Genomic DNA, 13,041 nt, shown 5'->3' on the forward strand with positions numbered 1-13,041 from the left:
CGAATGTGTAATTTTGCAATCGAGCCTGCAGTACCTACTCGGAAGCTTACAAACTCGGTTAAAGGTAAGGAGAGGAAGTCGGGGACTGCCCAGATCGCCCCAGGCACGGCAGACACCACGCCCCAGCCACCAGCAGGCTGACCCGGAAGTGCTCGGCGGCGGCGGCGGCGGCGGCGGCGTGGGCGGAGGCGGGAGCGCGGCCAAACCGGCGCACACGCGCGCGCTCCCCGCGGAACTCCCGCCGGCTGCGCGGCGCTCTCCCGGAGGCGCGCCCGAGCCGCCGCCGCCGCCGCCAACATGGCCGAGTCGAGCGAAGAGGTGGCGGTGCTGGTGCAACGGGTGGTGAAGGACATCACCAACGCCTTCAGGAGGAACCCGCACATGTGAGTTGCGCGCAGGCGGTGCCCCCGCCTCCACCGCCTCCGGGGGTCGTCGGGGGTGGGCAGGGACCCGGTCAAGCCTCGAGCCGACCTCGGGCGGCGGCGAGAGGACGGCAGATCCTGGCCCGCGTGCCCCTCCTGAGAGGGGACAGAGCGAGGTCGCGGCCGGACCGTTGCCGGCTTCCCCGGGGCCCGCTTTCCGCTGGTGGAGCGCGCTCGCGGGCGAGTCCCTAGACGCGACCTCGGGAAATGAAAACGGAGCGAGTTTGTGTCGCCCTCCTTTCCACCCCTTTCCCAGGAGTTCAGGAAACTCGGAAGACTTCATCCGTGTGTCCACATCCTGCATCCGTTTAAGGTAGCCAGGCGCACACACGATGTGGGTCTGCCTGCTTTGTAAACGCAACTCTTTGGAGGTTCACCCCGGACGTTGGTGAGAGGGGTTACCGATCACCTTATTCTTAATGGGCCCCAGGCCCCTCCTTTTATTAACCAGAGGTAGGTCGAGGCGGCTTTTGACTTGCGCGTCACTTTTCCCAAGATCGTAGAGGAGAGACACCGGTGAAGCATTTGGTTTTGAAGGTGAACAGATCGTTCTCAGCAGCGTGGCTTCTGTCGGCACAGGATGGGTCTGATGTAAAGTAGATGAGACTTCGACACTTTCTATCATTAGCTGATTCATAGTTACAAGGAGCAAGCATTATTTAACTTTTTTTTTTTTTTTTATCCAAACACTGCTGCCCTCTTTAAGTAGAACAGCACAGTACTGACATGTATCTTTCCCTCCTTCCTTTCCGTTCTTCTTGGAGTCCTCTGGGAAGATACCAGAGGAAACTGTTATTATTTCTGACACTTCTGCTTTTATGTAGCAAGTGGAAACGAGGCTGTTAAAGGAGAGATGGATCTACAACATGATACAAAAGAGTTAGGGAGAAGCAAGAGTGTAGCTCCTCCCAAAAGAAAGAAACTTGTACGTTATTTTCACTTTGTTTATGGAGTTTATTTTTAATATTTTCTTCTTTCAGCTGGAACACGTGAATTATTCTTTGTAAGCGTTCTAACCTCTTAAGCTTTTCTGCCTAAAAGAGGTGCCAAACCTACATGTAAATGAAGTGTTCTTTTCCTTCAATGTGATGCTTATCAAAGAATTAAGAAGCCCTTGGATGGCTTACGCCCTGTGGCACACAATTGGAGACCTGCAATTGTGTCTCATTAAAAACATAACACTAATGGCCTCAAAACACACCTGCGTCCTCTGACAGCGGCCACTTCCTTTCCCCTTGTGACTGCTGCCTTTTTCAAAATGAGTGTTTGGAATGATTTCCTGGCAGTAACCATAGTGAGTCCCAGGCCTTCTAAAGAATGCTTTGATGTCTTGTATATCAGTCTTTCGATCCCTTTTTGAGAATGAGAGCTTCAGTGCAAATAAGAGATGTCCTCCAAAAAAAGAAAAAAAGTTGGATAAATGAAGGGCTATTTTCTCCTCAGTGGTGTTATTTTTCTTGAAGAAATTATAGCAGACGTTAGAAAGAAGTCAAATAAGTAGTTGTCACACCTTAGTTTCTCTTTTTTGAGGTAGATTAGAAAAGCATCAGTATTTTATATTTGAGGAAACAGATTGAGTGTTCATTGGTTTGGCAGGTTGACAGTGATGTTTGGAACACATCCCAATTCTTCTGGATCACATTTATTGAAATTCATAAAGGATTTTAATACCTTCCTTAATCATATTTTTATGGTGAATCTCATTAATGTGCTCTCTGTCAATGCAGAGTTTATAATTATTTTAAGCATTTGGGTCATTCAAGATTTGAAAGTATGAAATAAGATGCACATTTGAAAAAATGACATGTAATATAGGTCTGAAAAATTAAGTAGCTTAACCTATTGCTTAATAATAGTCTTCAGCTATCTTTTAATACATAGTCCCTACAATAACAATATCGTCAATAATATTACTACACATCTTTTAAAATGTCTTATAATTTGGACTTTTCAAAATTGCTTATACTTTCCCCCCAATCTCGCACCTTTTTTCCTGTAATAAAGAGGCTCTATTTCTAATTAAAAGGAAAAAAAATCCCATCACTTACCTAAGTTAGTACCTAATTACACTTTTCAGTATTAAAAAAAAAGTTTTCATTCTTTACTCTTTGCTTTCTTTTTTTTTGTCAAACACAAGATAGACTCATTTTATTAGCCATCGTCTCCATTAAACATACTGAGTTTGTAGAAATCTCTAGCCAGGAAGCGTCGATGCAGTGGTTGAGATGTGGATTTTGTTACTCGTAGGTATGGATAGGTTACCTTCTCTCGGCCTCAGCTTCCTCTTGATCTAGTGGGGCTGATAATAACATGGGAAAATCACCTCTCACAGTGTCTGGCACTCAGTTGTCAATAAGTAAATAGTAGGCTTAACCTGAATTCCTCAGAAAGAATAATGTCCAACTGAATGATGAATGTGAAGCACTTTATGAACTGAAAAATACCATATGAATGTTGTTTGTGTGGTTGACTCTTAAAGGCTACTGTTGGAAAAACTGAAGGCTTGACCCAGGGACTGGCATTAGCTTAATGTATAGCCCCTGCACTAATGTGGAAGACAACTGTTTACATGTGTTTTTTATTATTCTTTTAAATATTTATTGGACTCTCACTGTTTAGGAGGTGCTGTAGGTACCATTTTCACAGTGGAATAGGAAGAAGTATAAAATACAGTTATAGTCAAGGCATTCACAGAAATATCTATGATGTTGGAAATGTTCTGTATCTGTGCTGTCCGATGTGGTAGCTACTAGCCACATGTAGCTATTGAGTGCTTGAAATGTGACTAACGTGAATGAGGAGCTGAAGTTTAAATATTATTTAATATTAATTGATTTATACATAATGGCTGCATATGCCTAGTGACTTCTGTATGGCACAGTGCAGGTCTGGGTGGAGACCTAAGACTTACCTGCAGCTATAGTAAATTAACCCTGCAAAGTGTTTAATGATTAAGGTTAGACTAGCAGCATGGTGAGCAAGCACTATGTGAGTCTATTAGAAGTAGAAGGGAGGTTGCGTATATCTTGACCAAGGCTCTTAGGGGAGGTGGTGGATTTTGAGCTGAACTTTGAAGACTAGGTAGGATTTACAGTCTTTGGGAGCCAAAGACCTCCACAGGAACAGTAAATTAACCCAAAATAGCAAAATGTGAAAAGATACAGTAGGACCAGATTATGGAAGTCCTTGACTGTGTAGTTTAATTTCTTTCATTCCATGCACACATTCAGCAAAAGAGCACTTCTATTTGGCAGATACAGTGCTAGTCACGAGGTCTGAAGGACTAAGTGGGGTGTAGATTGATGAATACACCACACTTGGTCCCTGCCCTAATGGAACTTAAATCAACACACCAATTATAAAAAGAGCTCCAAAGGATAAGAAGAATACTTTGAAAGAATAGTAACAGAGAGGCCTAATTTAGATTAGAAGGTCAAGATAGTTTTTTTGGAGACAATAACAAATTGAGACATGAGAGATGGATAAAAGTTGGCTCAGGGAAAATACACTTCCTAGGCAGTGGGTAGGCCCCAATGAAAATTTCTGAGTAAGGGAGTAGTAATGAAAGGCAATTTTAGATTGTCTGCAGTCTGAAGAATCGGAAACTATAGAGTCTTGTCTTTTTACAGTTGATTTTTATCTATTTATTTAAACAATTCTATGGTAAAAGTTTGGCTTTGGAGTCTGACAGTCCTGGGGTGTGTCTTGGCTGTCATTTACTAGCTGGGTAGACTTAGACAAAATTCTTTACTCATTTTTAAAATGGGGTTAAAATTCCTACTTTATGATTGTCATGCAGAATAAATGAAACAATGTATGTAAAATCTAACATAAAATATTACATAAAATAAACACTCAATAAATTAATAATTTGTGTAGCTTTTTCTAAATAAGGTGAGTGATATAATTTCAGTGATACATAAAGTTAGTCTTTAGAATTGGGAAAGTCTACGGGGGCTCTGAAATAATTTAATCGCCAAAAAGTTTTAATTATCAATTTGCAAGAGTCGGTTCCTGTTAGAACATTTGCTGACTTTCCTTTTTGGTCATTCTGGAAAAAAATTTCAGTTTGAGGAGAAAAATAAAATAACATTTAGATTTAAAAGACTTACACCATTTCCTGAATCCTTGGGCTGTTTTCTGTTTAGTCGCTCCACTTTGCATGGTTCGGTTTCCCTTCCAGAAGGCAAGCTGGTCAATATTTTGTGAATAATAAGTGGGCCTATTCTAGTTGACCGATAATGTTTCTGAAAAGTACAGACAAGAAACTGTCTAAACATGAGGAACAAAGTCAGAATCAGCGTTATATGAAATTTGAACTTCATCTGGAAGCCAGTGGATCCCCATTGTGAAGTGAAACAAGAGAGTGTATTATGCTGTGGATGACCTTTTTAAGGAAAAATGTTGTTATTCCTTTGGAGTAGTCTTAGAAGGTAACCTTAAAAAATGAGCGTTGTGATATGTATCTCTTTGAAAAGATCCAAACTTGATCATTGTCCCAAATTTTCATACTTTAAAAATCCTGTGACGTTAGTAATACAGATATTTACTTGAGTATCCTTAAATACCAGGAATCTCAATTTCCAGAAACCTAAAAATATAAATGAATGGAATTTGATGGTAGTGAAAGAGTCAGAACTTTCTAAGTATTTCATACAAAAATAAGTGGAGATGTATTTGATATTTATAGCACATTCATTGCAACCATTAAAAATATATAAAGTTAATAGGAGAATGATTTATGTGAATTAAGCTTTTTTTTTAAGGATTATAAAGGAGTATGTCCAATATAATCTCACTTTTGTAAAATACTTAGGAAAAAAAAGATACATAGCCTAATATAATAGTTGTAGAGGGATGACAGGTGACTTTTAGTTTGTATTTTCCCTGAGTTTTCAAACTTTTCTTGAGTATGAAATTAAAATTTAAATACTAGAAATCTAGAAAGAATTAATCTAAATCTTGCTGGCTGTCACTGATGTCTTTATCTTTACTCTAGCTTTAAAGGTGTGAGGCTAAGTATTAGAAGGACCAGATTTTTAATTTAGTCACTGGCAGTATGACCTTGAGTAATCCTATTGCCCTCATTGGACCTCAGTTTCCTTATGTGAAAAAATGAGAGACTGGAAAAATGAGGTCCCTTCCAATTTTAAAATGATTCTGGAACCCTAAATTGTCTAGAAAAAAAGTGGACTATGACCTAAGGGACTAGGCATAGAAGTCTGAAGTTAAGCACGCTGTTATTTGGAAGCTTACTGACCTACCTATCTTTATAAAGTACATGGATATTTTTAGGAAGCAGTAAAGCAGTCTATCTTATGGTCAAATAACTTGACAAATGCTTAACATTCTTTGCCTCATCTTCTCTTTATCTGTTAAGCAAGGAGCTTTTCTATTTGACCTCAGGCTGTTAACTGAATTAATGATAACATACTTCATCTTTGCTTGGCATTTCATAGCTTACCACATTCTTACATTGTATTGTTTGCTTTTCATACAGACAGGGAAGGTATCATTATTTCTGTATTTCAGATGAGGATACTCATGGCAAGTGACTTGCCAAATTCACATTGACTGTTGTTGGTAGAACTGGACCTTGAAAGATCAAGTGTTTTTGTCTCTGCATATTATACCTCTCTTTTATTTTTTTTTATTTCCTAGTGCTTTACATTCCCTTATACGACTGTTTTCATTCTTACATGAGAATAGCTGCCAGGTTTCTTAGTCATAAAATTTGAAAGCTGATGAGATCGGGCAGCCCATTTCTTTTATTTAGAAATATAATGCAATTCCACCATTTTAGAAATGAGGCCTATAGAGGCCAAGTGACATGATCTATATATCACATTGACAGAGCTAGGACTTGGACCCATTGCATTAGAAGAAAATCAGAGATATTGTTCTTTTGCAGAGTCAAGATGCGATATTCTTTGAAAATTATTCATTTGAATATTATTACCGAATAATTTGAATATTGCACCAAAGTGCAAGGATAATCAGCCTCTCAATAGCGATTATTGAGCAACTGCGATATCCAAAACATTTTTGTTTTTTAAATTATTTCTTGGAAGAATGGTAGCCAACCAAAGCAATCTGGGTTTTATGTGTGTGTGCAGATGGCTCTGTTCTGTCATTTAGGTATTAAATTATTAGTTGGGCATTTTATTTTTGGTTTAAATAGTAAGCAACGCAGGTTGCTAACATTGTATATTTCAGTTATAACCCCCCCTACCCCCCCCAAAAATACCCGAACTATACCCAGAAGCTAGGATTCTTTTATTCTTGTTACTTAACATTCATATTGTTGACTTTTGCTGTTCTTTAAAGTGTTGTAAGTGGTTATTAGACAAACTTTTCTTGAAATAATTGCAGAGATTTTTTAAACACCAGAGATTCCGACATATATTAGTCATCTGTAGATCTAGATGTGGCTGGTTGTCCTATCATCAAATACAAATGCGAAAACATGTTTTTAAATATGTACTGGGCATTGGCCTCAGATGCTCTCAGCATTGGCCTGTTTTTCCTACCGAACTTTATTTGTATTACTGGAATGGCAAAGTGATGACATTTTATTATAGATATTGACACAACTTCCCAGCAAAACTATCAGCTCTGTAAATTCTGGGACCCCCCTTGTTTTATTCATTTTTGCATTTTCAGAACCTAACACAGTACCCAGTACATTGTAGTAGTACTCATAAAATGTTTAGATAGTATTGACATGGTATATCGAAACATCTCTGAATCAACTGAACCAATTGTCAGGACAAAAAACCTTAGGTCTCAAAATTGACTTGCAAGTTAAATTAGCTTGAAAGAATGGTTAGTGACTTGCAATACCTAGATTACCGTTGTTTATTGAGAGACATAAATATCTCTATGTCACTAATGGAGTGATCATTAGACAGTAGGTTACCTCTGAGCTTTCCCAGTTTATAGAGTTTCCAGGAGGGATTTTTAGTTCTACAGCCTCCCACCAATTTGTGTTGGTGGCCTAACAAAAAAAGGATTTTTCTTATAACCTGTAATTGGACAAGTTTTTTCCCTCTTTCATCTGTCAAACTACTGTCTTCTTGGTGGGGGAATCCCAGGGACCTAATAGATAATGTCATTGTCACACCCAAGCTCTGAAAACCAGTTCTTTATTTTGCTTTTTAAAAACACATTTAAAAAAATTTATTTAGACACTCTAAAAATATTGTTATGTCAACTGCTCTTATTAAAAGGTTTCTTGTTAGCTATTCATTAATTATGGGAAGGACATTTGAGAAAGACTGCTTCATGCAGGCAAGAATGATAACTTCTTTATAGTTGAAAGCCATGTGTGCAGGTTTTGCAAAAACATTTTATGTTTACTGGTTCATTTACTATGTAAGTCAACTGCCCTACATATTGTTTATTAAATATTGGGCTGTAACTTTTCAACTTAAGGTGAGGTGGATTGAAGGATATAGATGCCTTAGGTGAAAATGTTCAAATCATGAAATGTATTTTGTGTTTTAACAACATTAGTTGTTTTTTAATTCAATTAAATATAAAGGATTATAAAGAAGAAAACATGGCCCACAATCTCAGTTATAGATAACTTTTGTTAATAATTTGTTTCCATTCCACATACATTTATTAACAGGCAAGCATAAATATATTTGTTAACTTTCTTTTTAGATGTTATTGGGGAATTGAGGGAGGGGAACAGTGTTGGGGAATCAGGGAAGGGGAACAGACAAGTTGCCATTGTGGAGGATGTCACTTCACTGGCCCATGTTGGTATTATCATTGCGCTCTGGAGAGGCAGTCGCTCATTGGCCATTGGACTGCCACTCAGGGCAGCTCATGAAAGTTCACGCCCGCTGCTGCCTGCCAGCCCCACTGCAGCATACGGCATCACAGGCAACTCAGGGCACCCCAGCTCCAGGTTGAGCTGTTGTTCACTATCTTAGCTGTAGAGGGCGCAGCGTCACTGGCCCTTCATGTGGAATCCGAACCGGGGCCCTGATGCTCAGAGCTGGCGTCCCAAGCCAGCTCCTAACCAACGTGCCACTTGGCCAGCCCTGTTGACACTTTTTTAAATATAGAAATAATACTTACAAGTGATTAGTAAATTTAAAGTGTATAAAAATAAAATCCTTCCTTTCCCCAAAAGTTTCTTGGTATCCTTCTGAGAAATTTTTTAATACATCTATATATCTTTCTTTTTAATTATAAAAAAAAGGCTTTGTGCTGTACACTGGCATTTTGCTTTTTGTTTGTTTGTTTCTTATATCTTGGCACACTTTCCATACCAGCATATACAGATCTACCTAATTTTTTTACACCTCTATCACATGGATAAGCCATATTTATTTTACCAGCCCTCTATTGATACACATTTAGATTGTTTCCAGTTTTGTTGCAGTGTTACAGTAAACATCCTATTCATATATTTTGGTATAGGATAATTTCTGAGCAGTGGAATGGCTGGGTCAAAGAGTATATGTATTCAAAATTTGGAAAGAGATTTTCAAATTTCCATCTGAAGAGTAGCAGACTGATTTTCATTCCTGTCAGCAAGGAGTACAGCATACTTATTTTCCTATACTGTTAGTATTTTTAAAAACTGGTGATTATTTTTTAATTTCTACCAAGCCAGTAAGTGAGCTAAATAGTATTTTTAAGAAAGGAAAAAAAGTGAATTAAAAAAAATAATACTCTGTAGGATTGAAAAATTTTAAAGGCTAGTATTCTTATCTTTAATTCTTTTTTATGTTTTACATATTAAGAGATGAAATTGGCCTGATCCCATGTCCTGAAGCTCGGTATAACCGGAGTCCCATAGTTCTGGTTGAAAACAAACTTGGTGTGGAGAGCTGGTGTGTCAAGTTCCTTTTACCATATGTCCACAACTAGCTCCTTTTGTACAGAATGAGAAAACAGTGGCTGAACAAAGATGGTAAGTATGAATTGTATCCTCAGTTTTTTAGAATCAGCATGGAATATAGTGGGAAGAACCCTTTTTGGGTGTTGACATTCCCAGATTCTAGTTCCAGCTCTCATTCACTGCCTGAGTGACTGCTTAACCTCTGTCAAGCAGGAGTTTGGACTTGTCAGTAGTTTTCAAATTTTGCATCCATAGTGATTCTCTGGTGCCTCAAGCAGGGTCCCAGGCCACCTGCTGCAACCTGAGCAGTAAATCAGAGTAATTCTAATTTTATCTTTTTGTATATTGGGGTCAGTTATAAAATTTTATTTGAATAAGACATCCTATAGCTTAAAAAAAAGAAAAAAAAAGTTGGAAAATTACTGAACAGGACTATAGTTGCTACAAGCTCAGATTCTCTGGTTTCTAATCCTTTAGTACTTTATGATCAATAGAAATCATTTTAGTAGCAGCCCAAATGAGCTGACAGGCATGATGGTGGTAGTTGCACTGTGAACCAGCTCGGTGATTTGTGAAAGCGTTGTTGCATGCACTGTGACTCCCAGTTGAGCTCTGCCTCTCTGTGTCCTGTTCCTGTGTGGTTATGAGCAAAATAAAACCATCCCAGCATTCGCTTCTCTCCTCTGAGACAGCTCTTTGCCGCATCAGACAATTCCTTTCATTCTACCTGATCTCTTTTTTTGGTTTCCCCCCACATGTGGTATTAAGCCTCTGTGCACACATTGTTTACTTTATTGGTAAAAGTGAGAGCTGAGATCTCACTTTTTTGGCGAGTACTTTTCCAAGCCCATATTCTTAACCGTTTTCGTAAAGCTCCTGCCCCTTCCCACATCTAGCACTTCGAAAGTGCTCAGTATGCGTGGTGGCTAATTTTGAATAAGAACTTTGTTTCCTAGAGAATTTTAATTCCCAGTTTGGTAGCCATTACCAGGGGCCTATCATAGCAAAAGCTGTTCTAAGTACTGTAGGGCATAAAAAGATGAATAATACATGTTCTCTTTACTCAGGAAGCTTACAGTTGAATGAAAAACAATCTCTTTGTGGAGTGTTACCAAGTGTATGACATAGCAATTTCCTTACATTCCTCTCAGTTTTATCCTTAATATACTGTCTTAGTTGGTTAATAGCACTTTCCCCTATTTAGAGCACAGAAAAGGAGTCTGATTTGAAGATTTAATGTGTGGAATAGTTTGTATTTTCTGTGTGTTTTTCACTCATTTAATTCTCTGATGTATATATATCTTAATTAAAAAGCTACATCTAAGTTAATTCAAAAGCTACATCTAAGTTTATGGCATAGCTTAAGTTTGTGGCATTAACTTAAAGGTGTAAGTTTAGGCATAAACTGAAAGGTAAGGGTATTTATCTGTTGTTAGACCCTCTTTTCTCTATTCTATCACTAGTAGGTTTCAGTAACATTAAGGTACAAAGTGACACCATATTAATCCATCAAGTTATTATTTTTTTTTGCCAAAGGTGTATGGTATGTGCTCTGGTGCACATAAATGTATAATTGAACCAATACATACCTAACCCTGGGGAGAGGAGACAGAGGGATGCTCTTGTAGAGAGGAAACAGTGTAAATTTTAAAGCACCAAAGACTATTTTTGTTTCAGATCATTATTTTTGGCCCATTCATGTGTGCTAGCCCATCCCACCTTCTTCCTATAGCCTTCCCAGTCCATTTCCCTCTTTCTTGTATTTCTGGACACTGCACAGTTGGCATCGCTAAATTTCCTTATCATGTAATTTGTCTTGATAGGCCCAGGAGGACCCGGGCAGATCAAATGGTTAAGCTCACTTACACGAATAGCTAGCATCTATAAACTCTAAATTCTGATGCAACTGCATGTGTACAGAAGCGACTCGATTTTATCCTCACCTATATTCACATGGAAGCATTTTTCCATTTTACTTGTTTGGTGGGAGGGGACAGCATAGTTTAGTGTGGTGTCACATAAAACTCAAGGTGTACGAGATCATATTATTAGTAAAAATATGGAAGTGAATTTCTGATTTGACAGAAATACCTGAAAATCCTGACTATCATAAGAGTAGTCTGCCAAACTTGTGAACCGAAGCTACTAGAACACAGAGGTGAACCTTGCTAAGAAAAAAAGTGAAAAATATATGGAAAAAGCACTTATTTCATGAAAATGCTGTACCTTTAAAACTGTTTTTGTAGAAAATATATGTGCAAGAAGAGCCAAGTGAAGAATTCTGACAATTTAGGAACAATTTTAGAAATGTCAGTGTCTCTGATTGATCATGTCCAGATTCTAGGCATCCACTAAGAATGTATTCCATAACTGAAGGGGACCTTTATTCTCGGGATAGATTTATTTTCTTTTTAAGCAAACTGAATTTATGTTTTCATTAATGTGTTGAATTCCGTGCATGTTTGGAAAGCGTCTGTATTAGTCAGGGTTCTCCAGATAAATAATCAGCAGAAAACTTTATAAGTATATAACTATATAAAAGGAGATTATGACATATTGGCTCGCATGATTGTGGAGGCTGAAAAGTCCCCTGATCTGCTTTCTGCAAGCTGGGGCCCAAGAAAGCCAGTGATGTAATTTAGTTTGAGTCTGAAGGCCTGAGAACCAGGGAGCCAGTGGTTTCAATCCCAATCCAAAGGCCAGAAAAGATGAGATGTCCCAACTCAAGCAGACCAGCAGGAAGCAAAAAAGGGGTGAGTTGCTCCTCCTTCCTTCTCTTGTTCTTTTCCAGGCCCTCACCAGAGTGGATGATGCTCGCCTCCATGTGGGAGGGCAATCTGCCTTAACTGCTCTAATCTCATCCGGAAGCATGCTCACAGACACACGCAGAAATACTGTGTAAAAACATTTCATCTGGGCACCCTGTAGCCAATCAAGAGTAACCATGGTTTAACTAAAATTAACCATCACAGCATCTCTGTTTAATTACTTAGAGACTGATATTTTTTAAAAGTTCGATACAGTAATAGCCATATGTGGTTTGGTAGAGGAATGATACTGTAATTTGAATTTTTGAGAAATCCATGACAAAAAGAAAGCGATAAGTCCACAGCATTGGAGTCCTGACTGGGCAGAGCTTTGCTGTGCGCTTTGTCTCCGAGTGTGCTCTTCTGTCATCCTGTTTTGCTCCTCCCTGTTTCTCACAAGTTCTGCTCCATAACTGAGCTGTCTCTTTAAAAGCCATCTTCAGCTCTCCATTTCTTATTTCTCATCCAGACAAATGTCATTACCTCATAACGGGTTTACACCGTGTTCAGCCTCTTCTGTAAGCCATGTTCCATCATGCCACTAGCCGGTTGTCTCAAATAATAATTCCCACAAACACAGTTTGAGAGGTACTTTTCTGAAATATATATCCACTCATCTTATTTCATGATGCCTACACGGTAGAATTCAAACTCCTTGGCATGATTTTAAGGGTTTTCATAATCTGTCCCCAGCCTTTTCCTTCACTTTAAATTCAGCATCGGAGGTTGTAGATTCTCAGCCCCCAACTAAAATCGGCCCACAGATACATTTTGTTTTGGCTTGTATAATGTTTTTAAATTGTTTTTAATTAGTTGGGCAAACATTTACAATCAGGATGAACATTTAAAATTAAGATAGAAATCTGGATTTCTGTCTTCACTTGAAAAATCAGAGACCATGGGTGCATAAGTTTCTGCACAGCACCAGCTGGCTGGGGCTCCGAATTCCTGC

The 13,041-nt window shown here is 38.6% G+C and overlaps 1 protein-coding gene across 2 annotated transcripts in view; it reads left to right on the forward strand.

The window, feature by feature from the left end:
• The first annotated feature begins 236 nt into the window (after positions 1–236).
• PTAR1 (protein prenyltransferase alpha subunit repeat containing 1) overlaps positions 237–13,041 on the forward strand; it is a 40,344-nt gene continuing 27,539 nt past the window's right edge. Inside the window, exons 1-3 of one of the 2 annotated variants that reach the window (XM_019661098.1) lie at positions 237–383; positions 679–875; positions 9,185–9,354. In XM_019661098.1, coding sequence (XP_019516643.1) covers positions 9,327–9,354 — 28 coding nt within the window. In that variant the 5' untranslated portion in view covers positions 237–383; positions 679–875; positions 9,185–9,326. The remainder of the gene's footprint in view (positions 384–678; positions 876–9,184; positions 9,355–13,041) is intronic. The other variant, XM_019661097.1, reaches the window with a different exon arrangement.

This window comes from Hipposideros armiger, unplaced genomic scaffold (genome assembly GCF_001890085.2).
Source record: "Hipposideros armiger isolate ML-2016 unplaced genomic scaffold, ASM189008v1 scaffold_335, whole genome shotgun sequence".
Classification (NCBI taxonomy): Eukaryota; Metazoa; Chordata; class Mammalia; order Chiroptera; family Hipposideridae; genus Hipposideros; species Hipposideros armiger.